At 35.8% G+C, this 25,754-nt stretch overlaps 3 protein-coding genes across 4 annotated transcripts in view; 1 reads left to right on the forward strand and 2 right to left on the reverse strand.

The window, feature by feature from the left end:
• Positions 1-10,995, reverse strand: part of LOC306879746 (NBAS subunit of NRZ tethering complex) — a 199,484-nt gene extending 188,489 nt beyond the window's left edge. For both annotated transcript variants that reach the window (XM_079432914.1, XM_079432913.1), the window contains exons 1-9: positions 10,856-10,995; positions 10,459-10,510; positions 9,695-9,731; positions 9,202-9,279; positions 8,565-8,612; positions 8,101-8,144; positions 4,477-4,610; positions 3,619-3,752; positions 227-325 (exon numbers count right to left, since the gene is read on the reverse strand). In XM_079432914.1, coding sequence (XP_079289040.1) covers positions 227-325; positions 3,619-3,752; positions 4,477-4,610; positions 8,101-8,144; positions 8,565-8,612; positions 9,202-9,279; positions 9,695-9,731; positions 10,459-10,510; positions 10,856-10,948 — 719 coding nt within the window. In that variant the 5' untranslated portion in view covers positions 10,949-10,995. The remainder of the gene's footprint in view (positions 1-226; positions 326-3,618; positions 3,753-4,476; positions 4,611-8,100; positions 8,145-8,564; positions 8,613-9,201; positions 9,280-9,694; positions 9,732-10,458; positions 10,511-10,855) is intronic.
• Positions 1-25,754, reverse strand: part of LOC306879751 (enhancer of rudimentary homolog) — a 1,222,178-nt gene that overhangs the window by 1,007,856 nt on the left and 188,568 nt on the right. The window lies entirely within an intron of this gene.
• LOC306880155 (ATP-dependent RNA helicase DDX1-like) lies at positions 11,219-19,099 on the forward strand. The gene is made up of 26 exons (XM_079433485.1): positions 11,219-11,294; positions 11,407-11,458; positions 12,130-12,193; positions 12,303-12,332; positions 12,488-12,584; positions 13,268-13,315; positions 13,450-13,533; positions 13,622-13,705; positions 13,798-13,874; positions 13,950-14,022; positions 14,533-14,609; positions 14,704-14,818; positions 14,910-15,048; positions 15,127-15,187; positions 16,030-16,128; positions 16,365-16,454; positions 16,534-16,722; positions 16,822-16,873; positions 17,020-17,166; positions 17,262-17,353; positions 17,461-17,533; positions 18,060-18,132; positions 18,213-18,255; positions 18,341-18,436; positions 18,514-18,634; positions 18,730-19,099. Exons 1-26 carry the CDS (start codon positions 11,279-11,281, stop codon positions 18,858-18,860), a joined length of 2,223 nt encoding a protein of 740 aa, XP_079289611.1. The 5' UTR covers positions 11,219-11,278; the 3' UTR covers positions 18,861-19,099.

Here is a 25,754-nt window from a genome sequence, read left to right on the forward strand (position 1 = left end):
GCTAAAATCCTAAATATTTTCCTCTTAAAAAAAAATCAATTAGCGCTGCCTAAAACACAAGCCAGAGAGGATTTCTATAGTGGGAATAACACAAATCACAAAAGTGTGATCCAAAGACTGCCAGATGATTTTGTGTTCACTTTTAGAGAAAAACATCCCTCTGACGGACGGACACACACACACACACACACACACAACAAAAACAGCTTCTAGATGGGGGTCTCACCTGTGGCCAGGATGATATATTGCTGTGGTAATGCCATTGGAATAGTGGGCGGAGAAACTGAAGGTGTGATTCTCTTGAAAACCCTGATTGGTTCCCACACTGAGAGCAAAACAGGAACAGGAAATCAATGTATCAACATTATAATAGTCATTACTAGGGCAGATGAATAAAACCTGTGGTTCAAGACACTGTTCAAGAGAATAATCAATTAAATGCAAGGCTTTATTATAAGGGTTTTTGATTGGCCAGTCAGGCCAATTGTTGTCCTGCCAACTGGTCCCAATTAAATAATTTTTATTTTTTTAATTAAATTAAATTAAAAGGGACTCGTGTAAAATGTTGCCAGGAATAAACATTTATTTTTCCATTTAATGTTAGCCCTTAAAAAATATGAATCAATACAAAAATTTAAATAAAATAATGACTTGCACTGCCAACATTTTTACGGGTCCGAATAATTAAAAAAAAAAAAAAAAAAAAACAATTGCAGTTATATAAATGTAACTCCATTACACACTTTAATGAAAAACAACAGCATATGGTGCAAAACATTACCTCATCACTCTCAGTAGGCTAAATAAATGTTGCATAAGCGAAAACCAATTTTAAGTTTGACATTATATATGTATATGATCAAAATAGTTAGGGTACTGCAGGGTACCGTGTTGAACATCTACACAGTTAATTTAGCGCAAACAATTACAGTAAGATATGTGCATTGCTTCGCTGTCTTGATTAGAATGGCAACTGAAGTTTGCATGTTTGAATGATTTCAGAGGGCAAACACAATCTGAAGTAATTTGTTGAGTTTCATAATTTCTTAAGGACTGAGCGAGAATATAGTTTCCTAAAGAGCTTTGTGTCAGAAACGCTTTTGAAAGCACCATTTTGTCCAATGTTAGTCCAACATTTCTAAATGACTTTGAAAATTTCCTCAAAGTAATGCAAATGCAAACACGTCCATTCAACAACATGAGGGAGAGAACAAGAAAAAGCTTTCTTCAGAGCTTCAAAGCCTATAGCATAGTTTTTGAGGAGAATGAAGCAGATTTTTTTCATCCACCATTACTCTCGCAAACAGACGATGGAAACTTTGAAAACTTGAGCTGACTGATTAAACAGAGAATTACAAACTGGAAACTGCAGGCCATTTCATTAATACTCAAAGCTAAGCCCCTCAGTACAGAGATAAACAAAAGACGCGGGCTTTTGGGTTTAGTTGCAAAATATCTGGCCCTGAAAGAGTCAGAGGAAATTAGGTAAGAGTATCTGAATCATCAGAATCTTCTCTGGTGGTCTTGTTCCAATATCCTACAACATTTGAGCCATGTATTACGACACAAATACTCTACTATCTAACATCCCATAACACTCCTTAAAGACAGTGAGAAGGATTGATGCTTTCTTATCCTGCCATGTCCTCCCAAACTCTTGATGATTGGCACAAAGTCTGACCCCCATTGCAACCTTATGATTTAAATACCAGGCTAAAAATAGCATAAGCCCATCCGTTAAGATTCTAGCTTGCCTTGTTGGCAAACTCTTGCCATTTTTGTCAGCAATGTGCATCAGATGGTCCTTGAGAATGATGTTTAAAGATTAGGTTTGTGCTTTCTCAGCAAATACCCACAAACCTTTAACCCACTTCTCTGACTTTCTTGGCTATTTCATGTATCATATGATATCATTTTCTTTGTCAGAAAACGTCTGTCTTTGCATGAACAGGTTACTCTCCATCAACATTAATATTGTTTTGGATTGGTTACTCTCCACCAGCATTTCGATTTTTTCCTTTATTTAAATATTATTCATTTTAAATATAATTGAAATTGTTGCTAAATGTAGATAAAGTCTTTAATATATATTTTGATATGTATTAAATTATATATACACATACACAAAACACATACAATATAATACAAAAAACAACACATACTTATATATAATAAACAACTATTCATTTTGTTGATTACTTTATATATATATTCGGTATGATTGCGATACAGAAGGGGAGATTTTTTTTTTTTAAATAAACAGTGGTTTACTGAACATATTGCTCTCTCTTTAAATACATTCAGTTATAGTTTAAATTTTCTTAGTGATTAAAATCTACCTCAGCTTAAAAATATAGGGAGCCCTTTTACATATTAAGGTTACAATTAGGCCTAACAACTTAACCCAAACTTAAATTTAATTACTATTTATTTTTAAATAGATAATCAACACTAAAAAAAAAATAATTGTATGCAAACATATAAATTGCACAATGCAGTTTTTTAATTAACTTATAATACAATTTCTAGGCTATTTTTTCAAATATATTCAATTACACACTGGCTGTCATAGCATGTTTCATAACAGATTTATTTAAAGATACATTAAATAATTAAGACTAACAGGTTTAGTAAAATATAATGAGTATATAGTGTAATATTTTGTGAAATGCTCCTCTCTAGACTTCATTTCTCTAGTGAACTAACAAGATGTGGACACTGATGACTCGCTGAGGTAAATGAAATGCTACGTGACAATTTATTCCAACGCTGTTTTGTTGATGTCTTTCCGTGGTTGAAACACTGATTGAGTGAATGCATAAGGCATGAGATGTTCAGTCATGTTTATTCGCGTTAAAACTCGTAGTACAGAGGAAGGAATGATCACGTTCACTCGCCCTCCACTCTGCACAAGTTTGCGGCGCATCACGGCTTACATGCGGCGCAACAAAATACAATAGAACCCATTATGCTGTCTACACTGGATGCAGCGCGACAAATCCCCGACAGTAAACTGCTGCTGCATTCTATTTATGGCGTATTGACACAAATTTCAAATGATTTTCAATGGTCCTTTTGTCGTGTCCAGTGTAGTCAGACTTTAGCTGTTGCGGCGCGGCCAGTGTAGACACGCTGTCACAGACACGGGAACCGGAGCTGATCACGGCCACTCTAGTCAATGCCTGTGTTGGGTTTATACCAGCACGTTTCTGAACCGTCCCAGAAGCAGCTCTCCAAGGCATTTGTACAGCGATCTATCATGCCACATCAAAGACTGTCAAAACACCATTTATTATTTGAATTTCCTGAAAAAAAAAAAAAAAAAAAAAAAATACTGTATTGTTCGGTACACATGCGTACTGAACCGAAAGACCCGTACCAAAATGGTTTGGTTAGAATACGTGTACCATTAAACCCCTAATATATACTATAAAATAAAGGTATTCTTATTTATTATTAAGCTTTATTTTAAGCATTAAGAGTTTTTTTTATTATTATTATTTCAGTTCGTTTTTACACCTCTTGCTTTGCATTATTGTATTTCAGTCCACAAACATATTTTTTAAACAATCAATAGTTTTGACTCAGTATAAAATGACAACCTTGCTCTACACGTACCTGACCAGGTAACTCTTGAGCTGACCGCTGTAGGTGATCACCAGCAGTTCTGCTGACCACTGGGCACTGGCGGTGTATTCCAAGAACATCAGACCGGCTGCTGCATAACTAAAATCTCCCGGGAAGCTCATAGCCTAGAAAGACAGACAAAAAGAAAGACATCAAAAAGATGAGGTAGAGATGGAAGCAGAGTTTGAAAGTGACAAAAATATATGGAGTCATACAGGTCATTACAATCTCAGACTCTGGTATAGAGAGAGGGCATCTTGTGAGACTAAACTAATAGTTTCTGACAGAGAGATGGAAGAGTGTAGAGTAATGCGGGGGAGGATGAGAGCCAGCAAGAGAGAGAGAGAGAGAGAGAGAGAGGCCAGCAACAGACCGACTGAGACCTCAGGGATGAGGGGGAATCTGACAATGGTAAAAGGGGCAAGAGAGCTGCCTTTCTGATCCAACTCCACAGAAAATGTCCTTCAAGGGCATCGGGGGCTTAGAGCTGAAGGGAACCAGAAAATGTGTTCCTTGCTTGGGCAACGGAGTGGGGAAAGGCCACTCTCGAGAGGGTCAGGCCTACCCGGTCTAAAGAAAGAGCGAGAGAATAAGAGAAGAGCCAGGCAGTGCAAAAAGCCAGAGGGAAACCCACACAAGCCTGAAATTCAGTCATTAGGAGCCAATCATTACAGCTGAAACAGAAGGGAGTATTCTTACTGTGCACAAAAAGTTACTGTACAAGGAAACTGGAACCAATATCAAGAGTGTGAGTGTGAGAGAGAAAGAGAGAGAATAAATGAGGAAAAGACAGACAGAGAGAGAATGACAGGAGTTGAGAAATACAGAAGGACCGGGTGAGTGACATACCGGTGGTATAATGAAGAGTTCGCTGCCCATCAGGTCAAAGACTTGGACTGTACCAGTGCTGTCAGCGTATGCCAACAGAGCACAGTCATGACTCCACGCTACCCTGCGCCAGTAAGGGTTTGGATCCTTGGGTACTGCAGAAGGAAGGAGAACATAACGATCTGTAGTAAAAAATGTATTTACATGTGATTTGGAAAATCCTGTTTAAAGGTTTGGGGTCAGCAAGATTTTTTTATGTTTTTGAAAGAAGTCTCTTATGCTCACCAAAGCTGCATTTATTTGATTTGAAAAACAAAACAGGGAAAAAAAAAAAAAACGTAATATTGAGAAATATTATATTATTACAATTTAAAAATATTTTTCTATTTGTATATATTTTAAAATGTAATTCATTCCTGTGATGGCAAACCTGAACTTTCAGCAGCCATTACGCCAGTCTTCAGTGTCATATGATCCTTCAGAAATCATTTTAATACTGATTTGGTGTTCAAGAAACATTTCTGATTATTATCAATGTTGAAAGCAGTTGCTTTATATTTTTGTAAAAACCGGTGACACCTTTTTCTGGATTAATATATTAGTAAGTTCAGAAGAACATGTAAAAAAAAATATATATACACCTTACTGTCCCCAAACTTTTGAACGGTAGTCTAAAGAAAGCTTAATATAATTTGTTAAAATATTTTCATAACGGTCATTTTAAACACAGAAATTAAAAAGATGTATTCAAGTCCCCATATGTAAAAGTATGAATGTCATTATTATATGTATTTTTGAATAAAGTAAGAGACCTGAGGGGAAAAAAAAAAAGAGTGAAAAAATAGATTAATTCTACTGACAATAATTTATGCTCCCAATCACAGAAGGTGCCTTTCCACAATAAAAAAAAAATATTTTTTTGTTATGAACTGATTGAAACAATTTAACTTTCTCACATTCCTGAGCCCAATTTTCCGATCCATCTCTCTCCTCCTTCTGTCTGCCAAACACGTGCTCTTATATTTCAGGTGGATGAAAAATCAATAAAATTATGGCACGGTTTTAAAAATCAGTCAATTCAGCATCAGCCAAGCTAAATTTAGTTTTAACAACCTCCACGGTCAACAGTGAGCAAAACACAGAGCGATCAGCCTTCAAACCGTTGCACCGCAGTCAAACAGCACCCGATTCGGTGCAGGATGAGCCCAAGGCTTTTCAATTAAAGTTCAAAGCCCAGCGTGATAAAATCTGTATACTTAAACACTAAAGTATCACTTAAACACCAGTCGCATGATACAACAGCTTCAGGGCCTAGCAACCATTTCATCCCCACAGCCTCCTGCGGACTACACACCGAGACCATCCAACTAGCGTTCATCAGACAAGAGGGGGTTAATAAAGCAGACCTTTGATTAAAAACATTTTGGCTTTGGTCCGAGCTGCACCGCTGAGATCAGACGCACACCGTGGCGCATTGCACATCAAAGCAAGCGGTTGCCATAGCAACCTTATCATCAATCCGACCCCTGAGGTGTTGGAAACACAAGCTGGCGATTTCTATTCAGGTAGAAATGCACAGAAATATCGGGAGAGAAAGATTCAATAATTCACAATGAACGATGGCACTTAGCAAGATAAATATCGGTAGGGGAAACGCTTAAGCAGGGTCCATAAATCACCACTCAGCTGTTAAAAGCTAATTAATCTAAGATGAACGCCGGGGCCAATATGCCTGAATTTGTGGGATACGCGTACTGTATGCTATCTGGGTAGATTCGCACACCGTAAATCTCATTTGAATAAAAGAGAGGGGAAAAAAAAACAGTACTTTTTTTTTTTGAGAAAGGAAATATACCAGGTCAGCAAAGCCACCCAGTTGAGCGCGTACTTGCTATAAAAATGTCTCCCTGAGACTGAAAGCGCAAAGACAGCTGAGTCACTTTGAGCTCTCGCAACAAGAAACAAACCTGAGGGACTCGCTAATTGCATTTGGATGCAAAACAGAGCAGCCATTCATTGTAACCAACTCATGATTTCAGTTTGGGCTGAATGCTGCTGATCTCTACTGGTTTGTGCTGGCTTGCATTCACTTATTAATTATTAGCATTTGGTGGTGACACCATATGACAGGATGTGTCACGTCATCAATCACGTCATCTACTTGTTCATTTTTCTATTCCTGGACCAAAAAATAATGATGACTCATGCTGCACTACGCACATTTGTGTTAGGGATGCATTATATATGGGTACATTATTCCTGGCTAAAAACCTATATGTGTGTTGTTGTTTTTTACTAACACTGTTAAATGTAATCCTTATAGCATCTAAAAAAAACACACATTTTCAATACTGTACATTCTAATATTATGATCCCTAAATTCAACTGTACCAATAATTTTTTTGACTTCTGTGTGTTTTATTGTTAATTAGAGACTTGTCATAGCATATTATTGCTCTTTTGTTGGTTTTGATTGCTTCTATTGTGATCATTTGTAATTCGCTTTTGATAAAAGCATCTGCTAAATGACTAAAATATGTAAATAAAAATATCTAATTATTATATAAATTATTTATTTAGTATAGAGTTTTAATAACAGCCATATACTGGTTAGCAGTATTATTTATATAAATAATTTTAATATTTAGAATTAAAGTACCATTCACCCTAACGTCCTGCCTTTCTGCAAATGCAAGTAGCAGATGATGGTTGATAGACATAACTGACAGCATAAATCAGTTTTAATTTTCTATAGATACATATCACTGCTTATTATTTTTCTTTCTCATCTGATGCTCTTAACTCACACTTCATTCACTAAAAGAGATTAATTTACACACAGATGACTTTTTAATGAATGACTGAGAATGTACATGCACTGACTCTTATGTGCAGAGATGAGAAAAGCATTCCCATCAGGGTTAAAGCACAGAACACACATGTATCTGGTACATCTAAAACATCACATTCTGCTCCTCAAGACGAAAGAGGAAAAAATTAAAGAAAGAAGCGTGAATATACAGCACAAAAGACTATGCGAAATAATCAAACACATCATTACATATACTTCACACCACTGGAAATTCCGCCTTTATAGATGATATTGGCTGAATGCAAATCTTCTTGAAATGAACTAAGACATTACGAATGAAAGTGAACTGAAAGCAGACTTGCATGTCTGCAGGCCTAGTCTCTGAATGATATTGCTCATAAAATATTCAACGCAAATTTAAAGCTATAAAAATATAGAGCAGGGAAGAGAATAACAAGTAAAACAGCCTATTTAACCAAAGACTGGAAACACAAAGTGGCACATATCAATCTTTGAAACCGCACTCAAAGATAGGGAGAATATTCATGTACATATACACACACACACACACACACACACATCCTAACACCCAGTTACATTTTTATTACATTTCTAAACACAATATACATCACCCAATTAATAATGGTTTATAACGGTTTTAGGTTCCAATGCTGAGAACATTTTTGGATTTTTGGCTTTTTTAAAAGTGAAATCATCAAATATTTGCTGGAAAAGTCAAAATTCACAGGAACTTTCTGTTAAATGCAACTAATTTTGTAAATAATCTGGGGAAATGGCCTGGCATAACCAAAAAAACTAAATGTTTACTGTACCTTGGCATTTTCCTATAATGGATCCAAAGTCGTCTCTAGCTGACCTGAAAGAGCACAAGAAGCCCATTAGAAGCATGTTGATAAATACACGGGAGTGTTTTGAGATCCCATCAGCCTCAGTAAGCAAATATAGGAGAATGTGGAAAAACTATAGATTTTTTTAGATTAAGCAATTTGATGTTCAGAGGTTGTTTTCAGAACATCAGTCTGTGAATTACTTAGACCCTGAAGCGTGACACTTTCATTTCTGCGCGAGCGGATTAGCTGGTGCCAAGAGAAATAAATCATACCTACTGAAACTGAATTGTACATGAAAACACACAAATATTTAAAAATGCATCATCTGCACCAAATCATCAATCTCAGAAGTAGCTTTGCTTAGCTGAACAGCACCTGAGACAAGAGTGTGAAAAATTAACCAATTACAGAAAGGGCAAACAATTCCAATCGATGTGCAGAATTACCTAATTTCCACGCATTGGTCCTGGACCACAGCCAGGAGCTTCCCATTACTGGAAGGGAAAAAAACAAAATGGGGAAAAAGAAGACAGAATGACTGTGTAAGCAAACATGGGGCCAAAAATAAACATTTCTAAAACAGAGAATGTTGTCTTCCATCTGGAAATCAATAGCTAATTAAAGCTTGCTGTCTCTGCTTGTATTGCACTGTTTTACATAACTAGATAACTGGCAGGAACAAGTAGAACAGTGAAGGAAAAATGAGTTTGATTGAGATTACATGGCTTGCTTCCACAAACAGACGTTTAATTAAATTTGGATCTCTCGCAAGAACCAAAACACACAAACCAATTATTTCTTGAAAATCCAAGAAAACAGTGTTGTTGCGGTTATAATGAACCTAAAACAACTCTATACACAAAAGAGTCTAAATTAGGGGGCAAAACACAATGATTTTTGGTGAGACACATTATACAATTTAGCAATGCAGAGTCAATGAGGTGTGGATGATCAATATGCAGCAAATGCTGAAGCTTCAAGTGCAAAAGAGCTTTTTACACTGCAGATGAACCTGCCTGGAATAGACTGACTCAAACTCTCTGAAAAGCTTGTATACAGTATGTCAGATACTGGAGGTATTACCTTGCCAGCACCAATTGCCAGTTCAATTGTTTGGTTGCAAGGTGAACCAGTCCAGGTGGCAGAGTTGAACTGGAAGGGCTGAAATGCAGAACAAATGCAGAAACTCACACAAACACTAACAGCTGCTGAAATTTTACAGGCACTGAGAATAACTTGCTACTTTGTTACCTTGATATATTAATGATATACACTGCCATTCAAAACTTTGAGGTCAGAAACTTAAGCTATGCCATCAAAAATTACATTTTAAAGTATATTAAAATAGATGATAACAGTTGTAATAATTTTACTATACTTTTGATCAAATAAATGTAGCCTTGGTGAGCATGAGAAACATTTAAAAATCTTATCTACCCCAAACTTGTAAAAGGTACTGTTATATCTTCATGTCTAATTATTTAAATATGGGAGAATCACTATCTGTTACAAATTCTAAATACGCAGCTACCGTATACGTCACTGTAAAATATAAAACTCAGAGAAAATATCTCACCTGTACCAAAGGTAGTGCAGAATAAATCTGAAGGGCCCTGTAAAGACACAATATTTCGACTATTATTCAATAATCTGTGTAACAAGTTAAGGCAGCAGTGCAATTGTTGGGTAATGCAAACCAGTTTATACAGATTCTGGATATATAATCTCTCTTTCTCTCTGTGTGTGTGTGTGTGTTTAACTAAAACTATTAAAAATTGTCTTTGAAATAAAAGTGAAAAAAAGAAAACTGTTAAAACTTACCCTAAAACTCAAATTAAAACAGAATATGTTAATAAAAACACTAATTCAGAACTATAATTATATATATAAATAACATTATAACACCGAATATAATGAGCAAAATCACCAAAAAAACTGCAAAACAAAGCATCAGTTGAATAAAAAGTTCTATTAAAAAAAAAAAGAAAGAAGTGCATAAGTAGATCAAATATTTCTCATGTGTAAAAACAAACTAATCCCCATTTAAAACACAAATAATCTAATATAAGTAGATTTATAAACAACTTGATTTGGACTAAAATCACTAAATGAGATGTGATTACAATCAGCTCTTGTATTATTCAGATATAAACACATCTGCCAAATAAACACTCATACTGTTCTCTGCAAAGCTGATTTGGAAAGAAACATGTGAGCTGCCTACCTAGAAATTACAATCACGTTTTACCAAACTTCTGAGACATATTCTGTTTGCATTAATAAACATGGCATCTTGCAAACATCTTCACATGTGCTGCATCTCATTTCTGCACTTCATACCTGTTACTGCCTTTGCAACGATTGAAGAGTTGTGTTCCTTCAGTCCACGCAGCTGAAAATAAAACACAAACACATAATCTATGAATGATATCATTTTTATCAGCTGTCATCAGGCTGTTTAATCAATAGTTCTGAAGTTTGAACTTGAACCTCAAAACTGCAGCTGGTGATTAAAATTGACAATATACAGAAGAAAAAAAATGAATATATGACGAGTTGTAAATCCCAATAATGATATTACATAATCATATTTACAAATAAATAAATCCTGGATGATAATGATGAACTTGAATACGTGGCTCAAAATAACATGCGCAGAACTGATCTGCTTAATGATATTTTAATATCGGGTGCAAATAATCGTTTGGTTAAAGAAAGCGCGTATATTTTGACAAACCTGCGTATCTGTTTCGGGCGGCCATTCTGTGTTTATAAGTAAATCATATAAAATATTCTCCTCTTCGTCTTCTAGAATAATATCACCTGCCATGTTTTCAATGAACTGGACTGCGCCCACGTCACACTACGGCGGTCTGCGAGGTACATATTAAGGGACCGCTGATCTTTTAAATATGCCGACAAATTATCTATAGTTTATTTTCCAAACGGTTTCCATACCTAAACGTTGTTTTAATGTGTTTATCGTTATATGTGGTGAAATAAATGTTCTCTCTCTCTCTCTTTTGTTAACAAAAAACAAGACCAGCGGAACTAAAGTGCGAAAGCACGATCCGCACGGACAGTTTTATTTTCTACGCAGTACTCTGTCAAAACCAGCACACGTTACATCCGGTGGCGAGACTCGCAGGAGTTTGACACCATGGCAGCGTTCGGCGGTGAGATTTACCTGTCGATATTTTAGTAAAACTATCAGAATGTGTATTTCGTTATATATTGAGTGTGGTTAAACGATTTGCGATTTTAATATCTTGCCGTTTTGCCTTCCAGAAATGGGAGTGATGCCTGAAATTGCCCAGGCGGTGGAAGAAATGGACTGGCTGTGAGTCAGACAGTGACTGCGTTTACATGGACATCAATACTCCGATTTTAATTCCAATACTCCGATTTTAATTCCAATACTCTGATTAAGAGTCTACCATGTAAACAGAGATTTTTGATTACCTTAATCATAATCGAAGTAAACACAAATCATGTGGAGTGTTCCTATTTTAGTCACATTATCGAAGTGTAGTACAGACGGCTTTATCACATTATTACCGTCGTGTAGGACTTTTCGCCGCATTTTGCGACAGGAGACACGGCAGTGGTCAAACGTTTGACGGCAAATAAAAGAGCTTCAACACCACCGTCATCTGTACTTGCATATGTATATGCACTTACAAATAATTAACTGCACTTGAAGCTTTCATAAAATTAAAAATGAAACTGTATATGGCATCATCACGAAGACGAATATACGTGAAATATGGAGGGGACGTATCACTATAACATGTAAAACGGGAACATTAAATAATTATTCTAAAAGCAACTCATGTAAACACCTTAATCATAATATTGTCTTATTCAGAGTAAGGTAAATAAATAGATTACTGATGTCCATGTAAACGTAATCAGTCTCTAATACTTCTTATTATGCACATAATAGATGTATTAATAAGTTAGTTATCTGTGTATTATTAAAGTAGTTAAAGGTTTGATCCTCTCTTTCAGGTTGCCAACAGACATTCAGGCCGAATCAATCCCACTGATTCTGGGTGGAGGAGACGTGCTCATGGTGAGATCACTGTCCAGTGCTGTGTGTGTGTGTGTGTGTGTGTGAGAGAGAGAGAGAGATCGAGAGAGATCACCACCTCTGTGCTCACCTGCTGTGTGTTTGTTCACAGGCTGCTGAGACTGGGAGCGGAAAAACTGGAGTAAGTGTGAAGCCATTGATATTAATAAATGTTGGGTTACGTTTTTCTGTGACTGTGTACTTAACAATAAAGATCGCTGTGATGACACACACATCAGAGTTGTTTTATATGTAAAGGAGCAGTGAAATGTGAACATAATCAATGTGGTCTTGTAGGCCTTCAGTATTCCAGTCATTCAAATAGTCTATGAGACCCTTAAAGACCAGCAGGAGGGGAAGAAGGGACGCAGTGCTGTAATGACAGGCGGAGCAGGTATTAAACCTTCATCTATATATCAGTATTCAACTTATTTACGTTTATAGCCACTCTTTTAGTTTACATTGATGTTCCATGGGTAAGAATTATTATAGCGTGATCGTACATTTCCATTTTTTCTGAGGACAGACCTTGTTTTTGGTGGCTTGTTTTGAACACGCAGTAAAAGTACAGTACAATGTTGTTATTGTTAACTAAAGCTTTAAAAATATTAGATTTTTCAAAATAATTCAAATTTAATTAATTGAAATAAAGCAAAAATATTAATATTAGATAAAATAATAATGTACTTAAGTTTTAATAACAATGTACAAATGTTGTCTTGGCATCTAATTGAAATAAATTAAGTTAAAGTACTGAAATTGAAATAAAAGTAAATTAAAGCTAAATAGAAATGTAAAAAAAATGACAGCAGCACAGAATTATGACATTTAAATTCAAAATAAAATCTAATTCATAATATTAAAAATACTATAATAGTATATAAATAATACTTTAAGACAAAAAGAAATGCATTCACCAGAAAACAATTATCTGATTTGCCTGCTTGTCTGAAGTATATTGAGACTGCTATAGCAATTTCAGAAACTATATTCCTGACATTTGCTCTCAAAAATTTGACTTTTTTTGGGGTTTTGACTTATTGATTGTTCTTTTTGGATTTTTTTTGTCCTTTCCAGTGTTCAATAAATGGCAGATGAACCCCTATGACAGAGGTTCTGCATTTGGTAAGTGTTTACCTCTTACATGTGAAAGGCCTAACCTGGTTTGATTCTGAACTCTTCATTCTGATACTGGAAGCTTCTTTCCACTTCTTTGTTGCAACAAAATTATTATATTACATTTTGTTATTCTCCTTCAGCTATTGGTCCAGATGGCCTGTGCTGTCAGAGCAGAGAGTTCAAAGAGTGGCATGGCTGTCGTTCCACCAAAGCTGTCACAAAAGGTAAGAGGCCACCTTTCTTGTGTTTTGTTTCTTTCCAACCAAAACCAAACGATTCCTGGGAAGATTTATTCTGCTTATATTTCTCTAGGGAAGTATTATTATGAAGTAGCTTGTCATGATCAAGGGCTGTGCCGGGTGGGCTGGTCCACTGCCCAGGCATCACTGGACTTGGGTATGTTTCTGTATGACCTCATTATACTGATCTGTTTATGTCATTACTTCAGTAATAATAATGTTTGGTATTCTGTTTTTACCCTCTTTTAGGAACGGACAAATATGGATTTGGCTTTGGGGGAACTGGAAAGAAATCTCACAATAAGCAGTTTGATAGCTATGGAGAGGTAAGGCATGATGAAGGCATTTGATTTGACGCTCAACAAGTTTTGGTAGATTAACATGGTTTATGCCTTTTCCAGGAGTTCACTATGCACGACACCATCGGATGCTACATAGATCTGGATAAAGGCCAAGTGTCATTTTCTAAAAATGGTAAGGCTTGTTTTTAATTTAAGCTTTTGAAATGTTTTAGTGAATTAATTTAATGAAGCATGTCGTCACGCTATGCAAAGCTATGCTGAATTGTCATCTAAATTAAAAATGCAAAATATATAAAATAATTAATAAAATCGTGTTATATGCTACCTCACTGGGTCAGTAAGATTTACTTATTTCTTTACTTATTTTATGCAGCAAGAATGAAATTAATTGATAAAATATGACGGCATTTAGAGTGTTACAGAAGATTTCTATTTCAAATACAAATTCTATTTAAAATGATTTTTTTTTTTTTTTTATAATTCTGTTAAAAAAATGATTACCTTCTCAAATGTTTCAAATCATATATGACCAAACAAATGGTGAGCAATAGAGAAATACCTTACATCCCCAAATTTCTGAATGGTCGTGTGTCACGTTTTTTTTTTTTTTATATATCAGTATACTGCGCACCTTTAATGCAAATGGAAACCACTATATTTGATTCCTGTTTGTCTTTCACAGGTAATGATCTGGGTCTGGCTTTTGAGATCCCTCCACAGCAGAAAAACCAGCCCTTCTTTGCTTCCTGTGTGCTGAAGGTATCTGACCCATACACAGCTTTATGATGCTACGTAACATTTCTATTTCAAAACAGCTTTTCTTAAAATACATGTTTATGTCAATCAAACCCAGAATGCTGAACTGAAATTCAACTTCGGTGATGAACCTTTCAAAAACCAACCTAAAGATGGATATGTGACCCTGAACCAGGCTTCAGACGGTCATGTGGTCAAATCCAGCCAGACAGGTGAGCTTCAAACCACATTAATTTTTCACTGCCTGCAGGGCTTGTATTAATGTTTCCTTGCATTCTGTCTGTCATGTGTATTTGTCCTCAGGCAGTGCTAAAGTGAGTCAGGTCAAATCCAGTTCTAACGCCCCCAGAGCTCTCATCATTGAGCCATCTAAAGAGCTGGCTGAACAAACCCTCAATAATGTCAACCAGTGCAAGAAGTATGTGGATAACCCCAAACTGAGGTGAGCTGCAGTGAGTTTCATTATTGTAGCATCCATTGAGAGGTTTGGAGTTAACTGAACATCATGATGTTTTTGCAGGGATCTTCTGATCATCGGAGGAGTGGCTGCTAAAGAACAGCTTTCCATTTTAGAAAGCGGAGTAAGTGTACAAATCTTAAACTGGTGGTCTTTTTTTTTTTTTTTTATCTCAAAATATTATTTTGTGAAAGACTAAATGATCTTTAATGCTAAATTAAATAAACACTAATGTTCCAAAGTTAGGGTTGAACGATTTTTTTAATATATTTACTACTTCATTCTTTTATTCAGCAAGGATGCATAGAATCGATCAAAAGCGACTGTAAAGACATTTATAATGTTACAAAAGATTTATATTTCAAATAAATACTGTTCTTTTGCACTTTCTATTGAACACATTTTCTAATATTTAAAATATTTTCTACTAAAATCTTAAGCAGTAAAACTGTTTCCAACATTGCTGATAATGTTTCTTGATCACCAAATCAGCATATTATAATGATTTCTGAAGGATCGTGTGACATTGAGGACTGGAGTAATGGCTGCTTTGACATTACAGGAATAAATCACATTTTAAAATACAAACATAGCATGAGAGACTTCATAAACATTAAAGAAACTGACTCTGAAAACTGACTAAGTTTTGAATGGTACTGTATAAAATGAAAACTATATATAGATATAACTTCAATGTTCAAAATTGTACAATAATGATTATGATAGCTTTTCAAAGCATTGTAACAGATTTCAAATATATCAATATGGTACACAAAAGTTATAACAGACCAGGTTTAATAAGGCAACACTCAATTTTATAACATATATATCCCTTGTCCCTGCTTTCTCTCTTTTTCTATCTACAAAGTGGTCTTGGACTGAAAAAGACCCTTGCCCTAGACCGTAATACAGAATTTAGTCATCTTTTTGTATTTATCATTTGTTATCACTTCATTGTCCTTTTAGGTTGATATTGTGGTTGGGACCCCAGGCAGACTGGATGATCTCATATCCACAGGAAAGCTGGATCTTTCCCAAGTCCGTTTCCTGGTGCTAGATGAGTGTGTATGTTGAACGCTTCAATTTATAAAACTCTGTACAGTTTTAGCATTAAAGGAACACTTTAGCTTAACTACAAGTTCTGTTGACAGCATAAATTGGGACATGCTGTTGATTTTACTGTAATTTTAACTTGTACCTCATTTTGTAAAAGTTTGTCTAGATTTTAGGTTACATTTATCTGAGCATAGAGGAAAGTGCATTAAAAAAACTGTGATTTCTGACTGAATAAATGTGTTCAGGATGGACTCCTCTCCGCTGGCTACACTGACTTCATCATGAGGGTCTACAACCAGATCCCACAGGTCACTTCAGATGGCAAAAGACTCCAGGTGATCAAAGCTCTAGCTTTCTACTTTCCATAGAGTTTTCAGCTGCAGTTCTTCATGAATGAATTACTGTATGTTGTAGGTGATAGTTTGCTCTGCTACACTGCATTCTTTTGATGTGAAGAAGCTCTCGGAGAAGATCATGCATTTCCCAACATGGGTGGATCTGAAGGGAGAAGATTCTGTACCAGAAACGGTCCATCACGTGGTGGTGCCAGTCAACCCAAAAATTGACAGGCTTTGGGAGAGACTGGGGAAGAACCACATTAGGGTACATATATTTAACACTAGCAAAGGTCTCGCTTCATTCTGCCTTTTTAAACTTCAGAATGTTGTAAAAGTGTAAATCACTGATGTTGTGTCTTCACAGACTGATGAAGTTCATACCAAGGATGAGACACGACCTGGAGCCAATACTCCAGGTAAGAACTGCCTGCCATTAAGAACATTATGGTGAAATATCTGAATATTTCCAGGTTCATATTATCAATTGTGAACATTTCAAAAGGATTTTGACTTGGTCTGATATGAAGGTCTTGCAGTGAATCATGTTATATGGCTTTATCAGAGATGTGGTCAGAGGCCATTAAGATTCTGAAGGGAGAGTATGCGATCAGAGCCATTAAGGAGCATAAGATGGATCAGGCCATCATCTTCTGCAGGACAAAGATTGACTGTGACAATATGGAACAGTACTTAATCAAACAGGGAGGAGGTGAGGCGAGCACACAGCTCGGGCTCTTAGATTCATTATCTTACAGCCATTATATGCCATCAAGTCTGGATGCAGACATTTGGCTTTTCCTACAGGTCCAGACAAGAAAGGACACCAGTTTTCTTGTGTCTGTCTTCATGGCGACAGGAAACCAAATGAACGCAAATATAACTTGGAGCGATTCAAGGTAAAGAAAAATGGAATTAAAAATTGTATATATTCTTTTTATTTATTTGAATACATTTTCTGATAATAGTCAATCTATTGAAGTATCCTTTCATTATCCTACTTTAGAAACAGGAAGTTAAGTTTCTGATTTGCACAGATGTGGCTGCTAGAGGAATCGATATTCATGGTGTTCCTTATGGTAAGAAAGAAGAATTTCTGTTTTCTGAAATTACCTTCACAATTGTGTTTTTTTTTTTTTGTTTTTTTTTTACGTTTCCTACAACCAAAATGCAGATATTTTTTTTGTTATCATTTGTAGTTTTTTTTTTTTTTCACAATAATAACTAAATCATTAGACTACAACTATAGAAACATGCATTCCTTTAATAATAATAATATATTAAACAATAAAACTAAATAAATAATACTATTAAATTATATTAATAAAATGTATTTTTAATAATTAAATATATACTGTTAATCATAACAATAATACAAATAACACTAATGATTTATTTAATAAAACAAAGAATACTATTACATTTATTATAGTAGTAAAATGATTCTAAATTATTTTATTTTATAAAAAATGTTTTTAATACATTATTATAAAAAATAATTAATGAACAGATGGATATGCCAATGATTGCAATATGATTGGATTGGGGGGAAAAACAAAACTGACTTCAAAAACACAAAGTGCAGTATTCTTTTCTGTTTTGCAGTGATAAATGTGACGCTACCAGATGAGAAGCAGAACTATGTTCATCGCATTGGAAGAGTCGGCAGAGCGGACAAGTAACAGCCAGCATTTATCTTGTATCATTAGTCTGCATTTACATTTTAATCATTCATTGATATTTGTGATGTCATCACAGGATGGGTTTGGCTATATCACTGGTTGCTATGGAGAAAGAGAAGGTAAGTTGGTAGTAAAGCAGAACTGTTGATGTAGAAATGTAATGTGTTCATGTGTTAATTGTGTGTCTGTGTGGGATACGCACAGGTGTGGTACCACGTTTGTCCCAACAGAGGAAAAGGCTGCTATAACACCAGACTCAAAGAGAATGGAGGATGTACTATTTGGTACAACGAGAAAGAGGTGAGAACACACTCAATAAATTTACATGACATAAAGAAGATTTGAGCTACACTTATTTCAATTATTTTCCATTTCAGTTGTTGTCAGAAATCGAGGAACATCTGAAATGCACCATTACTCAGTGTGAACCTGACATCAAAGTACCTCTGGATGAATTTGATGGCAAAGTGACTTATGGGCAGCGCAGGACTACAGGGGGTGAGTACCTATATCTCTCAGGTGTCCTACTTGTGTGCTTCCTTTTATTGTATCTGTTACTTATCTCTGTATCTATTTCGTGTCACACACCCCAGGTGGTCTCTATAAGGGACATGTGGATCTACTGGCCCCTACCGTACAAGAACTGGCAAATCTGGAGAGAGAGGCACAAACTTCCTTCCTTCATCTCGGCTATCTACCCAACCAACTTTTCAAAGCCTTCTAGAGCACCAAATTGAAATAATTGCATGGGAAGATGCAAGTCACAAGAACAAGTCACTAACTTTACATAATAAATGTATTTAATTTCTAGATTCATGAGGTTTGAAATGCAAAGGAAATTTGATTTGCTGTTTTCCTTGTTGTAAATTGAAGAAATGTAAAAAAAAAAAAAGTTTTGTTTTCCCAAAGCACATAAGATGCAGTCATGCAAATTAACCTGAAATAAATTCAAACAGCATAATGCTTCTGTTTTCTTTAGTTAAGCACATGTAAGCACAGCTGATCATTTATTTTTGAGAAAGCAGGTAAGGTTTAAGATCAATTTTATCTACTATCCTACATGCATGCAAAGAGTAAATCAGTGAAAATAGCCAAAATTATTCACATTTTTATTTAAAAATATGATCTAAAAATACATTATTATTGTAATACATTTAGAGCTAAATTATTTATTATAAAGGCATTTAACTCTCTTTTTCCATGCAGTAATATAATTGCATAGCCTATTCCAAAGTCACACACTTATTTAAGTTATGCCATAGCCTGCAGTCCAAACTTCAATTTTCTGAGCTAAATGATTAGCAGCTTGTGCATATGCTCCAGACATTTCAGTCCAAAAAGCAATTATTAATAAATGACAAGCCAAAAAACAAATAACAGCTAACTGTAACAATACATTTAAAATACTGAAATACGAAAATATTAAATTCATATTTTATTTTTTTATTTATATTAAGCTTGTTTATATACAATATAGCGTTTTATGCCTAATATCACTGCAACTCTTCGCTTTTAATCAAATTGCGCATGCTCACTATGCTCCACTTACTCTGCAGTTCTTAATACTTACACTAGGTGGAGGGCTTGTCCTAATGGAGAGGTGCTCACGCTCTCATTACCCCCATAGTAAGGTTCATGCCATAAGCGCTGCACTTTTATTTATAGTAGAGCAAAGTCCAAAAGAGGGCAATGAGGTTAAATCTTATTAATAATCCAAACCTGCATTACTGTACTCTTAGCAACCCAGCATGCATGTTATTACAGACAGTTTAAACTCAAATCACACACACAGGAGGACATCTCTCTGTAATTAAACCCAAACTAACAGCAGTGCTCATAAACAGCCCTGCATTTTAAACTAATCCACACAAGACCACGCACACCTCATCTTACATTCCTCTATAATACGGTTATTTATGGATTCATACAACAGATGGGACATTACGGAGCCTGCCAGTGATGAAACACTCAAGTTCCTGTTTGACAGGAATCCATAACATTCAACCTCAGTTCTGAACCAGCAACAACTTGTTATCAGAAGTTAGATGTTTAAAGTCTCGATTTATCTTTCTGTTAGACTTGTCTGTTATTCACTTCTCCTTTCATGTAACTGCAGTAGCTCTCTCTCTCTGTGTGTGTGTGTGTGTGTGTGTGTGTGTGTGTGTCCACTCCTAAGCATCTTTGGAAGCAAATGGTTTCCAGCTGCCAGAGCGTGTGTCTTATTTCCAGTAGTGAAACGGTGACGCTACATACGTTTGTCTGCCTTTTCCTCACTTCCTAAACCCCGCAGACTCACACTTAACCCATTCAACATGTATCTCGACAGAATAATGACACATTTCAGACAGATAATATTGCATTTTTCCAAGTCTGAAGGCCATTTTCTTCACATAAATGTGTGGAAAAACCAAAAATTAGAGGATGTAAAAATATAACTGCGGACCACAGCAAGATTAAAAGCAGGTCCAGTTGGAATCTTGGCTTTTCTGCACTAAACATCTACAAAATTGTTTTAAACGTGTTAAAATAAAAAAATAAAATCGACCTACTACATTCTAATGTTCAAATTATCCAAAAGATTTTATAAATAAACACATATAAGGGGCGGGGCTTGTGGAATTTTGTGATTGACAGGCATTAAGTTTCAGTTAACAGCGTTGAGTCAAACGGCTACATAAGTTCAGTCACATTCCAGGAAGCTGTTACCTGTAAAGCCTCCACCTTCCTTTACCCAGTTTTGACTGTTGTGAGGGATTTATGTTAAAAAATGACGGATTACAGTTACATTAAGGTAGGCTACAGGAAGTGCCGCCCACCTAGCCCATAGGGCATTTCCTTTGCACCTGGTGATGAGAAATGTCCTTGTGGCAGGTAACAGATCAAATAAGTTCAGAGTTAAAGCAAATGCCATGAGTGAGTTAATTTTCCAGCATACTTGGTCTAAAGATGCTTCAACAGAAAGAGAACTGTAGCCCGGACAAAGTCCAAAGTAAAATGTTCTCCCACAGTCCTCCTCCTCCCTCATATTTGCCGTATCAAACACAGTGTGGTACATATGTGAGTGATGTTTTGGTTATGCTGAACCTGAGGAAATTAGCTACTTGAGTTACAACATGCCTTGATGATGCAAATGTTTCTGAGCCAGTAAGAACAGATTTTCACACAGTAAAGAGAGATGGGAGCAGATAAAGGACACAGGAAGTGCTATAATCTAATGGGAATTATCATGATTTAGCTACTGTAATCATGACTGACTATGACCCTCAACAGTATTAATAGTGTTTTACTCCTGTCTGTGTGTGTGTGTGTGTGTGTGTGTGAGAGAGAGAAAACTCTCAGACTCACCCCTGAGGCTAAAGGAAAGGTGCACTGAATCAATCTGACAGCATGAGTCACTGCTAAAGACTCATACAGAGAGCACATAAACTGTTACCAAGAGCTCAGTCTTACAAAATGTTTTATTGTCCCTTCCACTTCAAATCCATTAAGTTAAATTAAAATGTGATATGTCAGTAATGATTATTTGCAATGTCATCATTTAAATATGTAATTACGATATCAAACAAGCAATCCTTGTCTTCAAAAAAAATTTGAAGAGGATTAGAGTGCATTCTCATGCTTTACACGTGCATTACTTAAAACAGTGCTGATTTGACAGTCAATGTAGGATATGATGTACAGTATGTGTAGGTGATGGATTCAGAGATGGTATGTTGTTATGTAATATACATCATATACATAAATACTCTGATGTATGTTTACTAAATACAACAATAAGACTCGAAAGAACAACCTTTCTTTTCATTTATCATCACTTGATGACAGAGAGAGGAGGAAGGAGGAGGAGTAAGGGGTGGGAATACTCATAAATGCCGAAGTCTTGAACTATGCCCACATTAAACGGAGCGGTCGGAGTTTAGTTTGTCACTAATGAATGGTTTATCTCATTTCTCTCAATCTCTCCCTCTCTCTTTTCCCCTTTTGCATACCCATGGTTACAGTTACTGTAAGTCTTTAAAAACTCCAGTTCCCTCAGGGATCTCTGGAAAAACTGTGGTCCAGAGCCTGAAACTACCTGACTGAGACTTTCTTTATATGGGGTTGGTGGATCGGTCGGTCAATATAGTGATAGAGTGATAGAACGCTAGAATGATACACAGATAGAATGATAGAATGCTAAAATGATACACAGAGAGACAAACAAAATGATGAGTAGACTAAGACAGAACAAAAGATAGAATGATAGATAGACAGACCGTCAAACAGAACATTAAATAGACTAGATAGACTAGATAGACTAGATAGATAGATAGATAGATAGATAGATAGATAGATAGATAGATAGATAGATAGATAGATAGATAGATAGATAGATAGATAACCCCGGTAACCTCTACACTACTTAACTAGTCATTCATATCACCTGTCGGGCTGACAAAGTTTCAGAGAGCTTGTGAAAAAGTTGATTTAGTGTTTTAAGAACATTCCTTTGGCTCATCAGTCTGTGTCGGTGAGGGTGACCCTAAACCCAGCGTGAACTTTGACTCCTCACCCGAACCCGCTCTGAGCAGTGAGACCGTCCGTCTAACCATCTGTCTGTTTCTGCACTGCGCTCCTGTGACTGCAGCTCTGTCTCTACTCAAAGACTGACTCTCATCCATCAGCCTGAGGATTGCTTCTCGTTCTGACCCTCTGTCAATACTGAACTCACTCTTTCACTGACCTCTCATTCAATCCCTCATTCATTCATTTCGTGTCCTCTGTCTCCATTGCTGCAATGCCACTGCCCCTTGTTTCACTAAACTTAATCAGTTAGTTAGTTTACCCACAGTGATTGCAAAAGTACGTTTGCTGATTGATGATTAAAGGCCGTTCATACCAAGTTAAATACAAAACCTTACATTTTTTAATGATTCATGTTAATTTTTATGCCTTGCTTTGTAAAGAAAATATAATATTTGAAATAATACAATTAAAAATAAAATGTAAATATTTTTTAAAAATGTATAATAGATCATTTTAAAAATAACAATAAATATTGAGTAATATATAAAAAAAATGCTGAAAAAGTTTAAAATTTTAAAATGTATAATTATAATTTAAGTATATTTTAATTAAATATATAATTATTGTAATTTAAAATATAATTATTTTAAGTTAATACAGAAAATAGATTTACAATATTCTGTGTTGAAGTCTAAGAAAATGTTGACAGGTTTTTATAGGTTTTAGATTATTTAGTTTTATTAATTTTAGAATTTCAAGATAAACTAAATTATTTTTAATATATATTTCATATTATTTAAATTAATTTTTATTTTGTAAAGTAACAAAAATGTATTTTTTATGGTTTTCGTTAATGAAAATAACCCAGATTATTTATGTTATTTCAATGCATTGTAAAGAAAATATAGCATTTGACGGAAACAATGAAAAATGCTTAAAATTGTTTCATAATCAATATTTTTTATATTATTATTTACATATTATTTTTAAACTAATTTCACAATAAATTCATATCTAGGAATGAATCAAATAAACAGATTTAAGAAAATAAATGTAAATAATAAAAAATAAATAGTTCTTCACTTTCATTGAATGTATAATAGCAGCATAGACATCCTATACCTAACATTACAGTTTGTGGCCTACAAAAGAAAGACATTCCAGAAGAGTTTGAAATGACACGAGAGTAATAACAACAGAACTGTCATTTTTGGGTGAACTCTCTCTTTATATAGTGCTATAGGTTCATTTCATTCACTCTATATAATGCAATACACAGCAAGTGAAACGAAAAGTGTTAAGGCAGACTGCACAACCCACCCACACACCTAGACAACTCAATACGCTGTCTCTGATTTCACCCAGAACATATTGCTCCAGCGCCTCATCTGTCAGTAGTGGGATGGAGAGATGACTGGCACCTAAATCATAGCAGCTGTGTCTGCAGCTAACGGCCCCGTGCTCATTAACCGCAGGAGCTGGACCAGCGCGAGAGCAGCCGCTATATCTCTCTCACTGCTGCTAGCCGTTAGCCTTAACGATAAGATCCCCTAACGCCCACTGGGGTTACATGATACTTTCACGCACTACGCTTCTGATGGAAACTGGACGAGGAGACAGAATGGATTTATGAGAAAGAGGTCTAGACTGAAAATGACCACAAATTGAGTATGCTAACATTATTGTAATCACCTTGAACGCGTTCTAAAAAAAAATCACACGTTTCTCTGACAGCCCAAAACACTTAAACAACAAAGAAGAGTCAAGGAAGCAGCTAATCAGAAACACTCTTTCAATCATATGGATGTTCATCTTTCCTGACATTGAGATGGTTGACATGTCTTTGGAGAATCAGTGGCAGAAGTGAGAGAAATAGCTGAAATTGCTTACAGCATCTTTAGCCTTCAGAAAATGTTTAGAGGTCAAAGTAATTTAGTAACACTTTAGATTAGGGAACACTATTCACAAACTTATTGCTTATTACTAGCATATTAGCTGTTTATTAGTAGTTATAAGCACATGCCTTATTCTGCATGAACTAACTACTAAGTGAAGTGAAGTGAAGTGAAGTGACATTCAGCCAAGTATGGTGACCCATACTCGGAATTCGTGCTCTGCATTTAACCCATCCAACGTGCACACACACAGCAGTAAACACACACACACCGTGAACACACACCCGGTGCAGTGGGCAGCCATTTTATGCTGCAGCGCCCGGGGAGCAGTTGGGGGTTCGGCTTGCTCAAGGGCACCTCAGTCGTGGTATTGAGGGTGGAGAGAGCGCTGGACATTCACTCCCCCCACCTACAATCCCTGCCGGCCCGAGACTCGAACCCGCAACCTTTGGATTACGAGTCCGACTCTCTAACCATTAGGCCACGACTTCCCCAGAAAGACATTACACGACTAAGCAGCAAATTCCGAGTTTAAAGAACTCTTATTTAATAGTATATATGTTTCCTAATCTAAAGTGTTACCCGTTATTTTGTTGTCTATAGTTTAGTTTTTGTATGCATGTTAGCCTAAATTAAAAAAAATAGGAACTGATGAATACATGAAAATAAAAATGAATGGAATAAATTAATACATTAGCCTATAGCTAGATTAAGACCCAAGTGTTGCTATATAGTTATTGATAAATTTATATTTCGCATAAATTCAAAAATATCAATAAAGATTGATTATCAAAATAAAGACAAAATGTACAAAAATACATAAAACTCTGCATAATTTAATGGGGGAAAAAACATTTAAAATACTGCATTAGCCTAGACAAAATACGAAACAAACCACCCAGGTGTGGAGATAAACTCAAGTTTGAGGTAGAAGCCGCTGGAAACTGCAGACAACATAAGCTGTCCCGCTGACTGACAGAGTTGATCGCTGACTGTGTGAAGACATACTTGTAAAAAACGTTTGCAAGTGGAAGTAGTGGGACTAGCTTCTTTGGCCTACTCCACCTTGAGTAGGTAGCCTTGGCATATTTCTCACGTCGCTCTGGGGTGAGGGCGTCTGGGACCCCCACCGTTAGCCAAGGTCCATCAGGGCCTGGTTACCAGCCGATACCACGAGGAGGGTTTGATCAGCCTAGGAGGGTTTGATCAACCAAAAT

Source organism: Barbus barbus (assembly GCF_936440315.1).
Source record: "Barbus barbus genome assembly, chromosome: 14".
Taxonomy (NCBI): domain Eukaryota; kingdom Metazoa; phylum Chordata; class Actinopteri; order Cypriniformes; family Cyprinidae; genus Barbus; species Barbus barbus.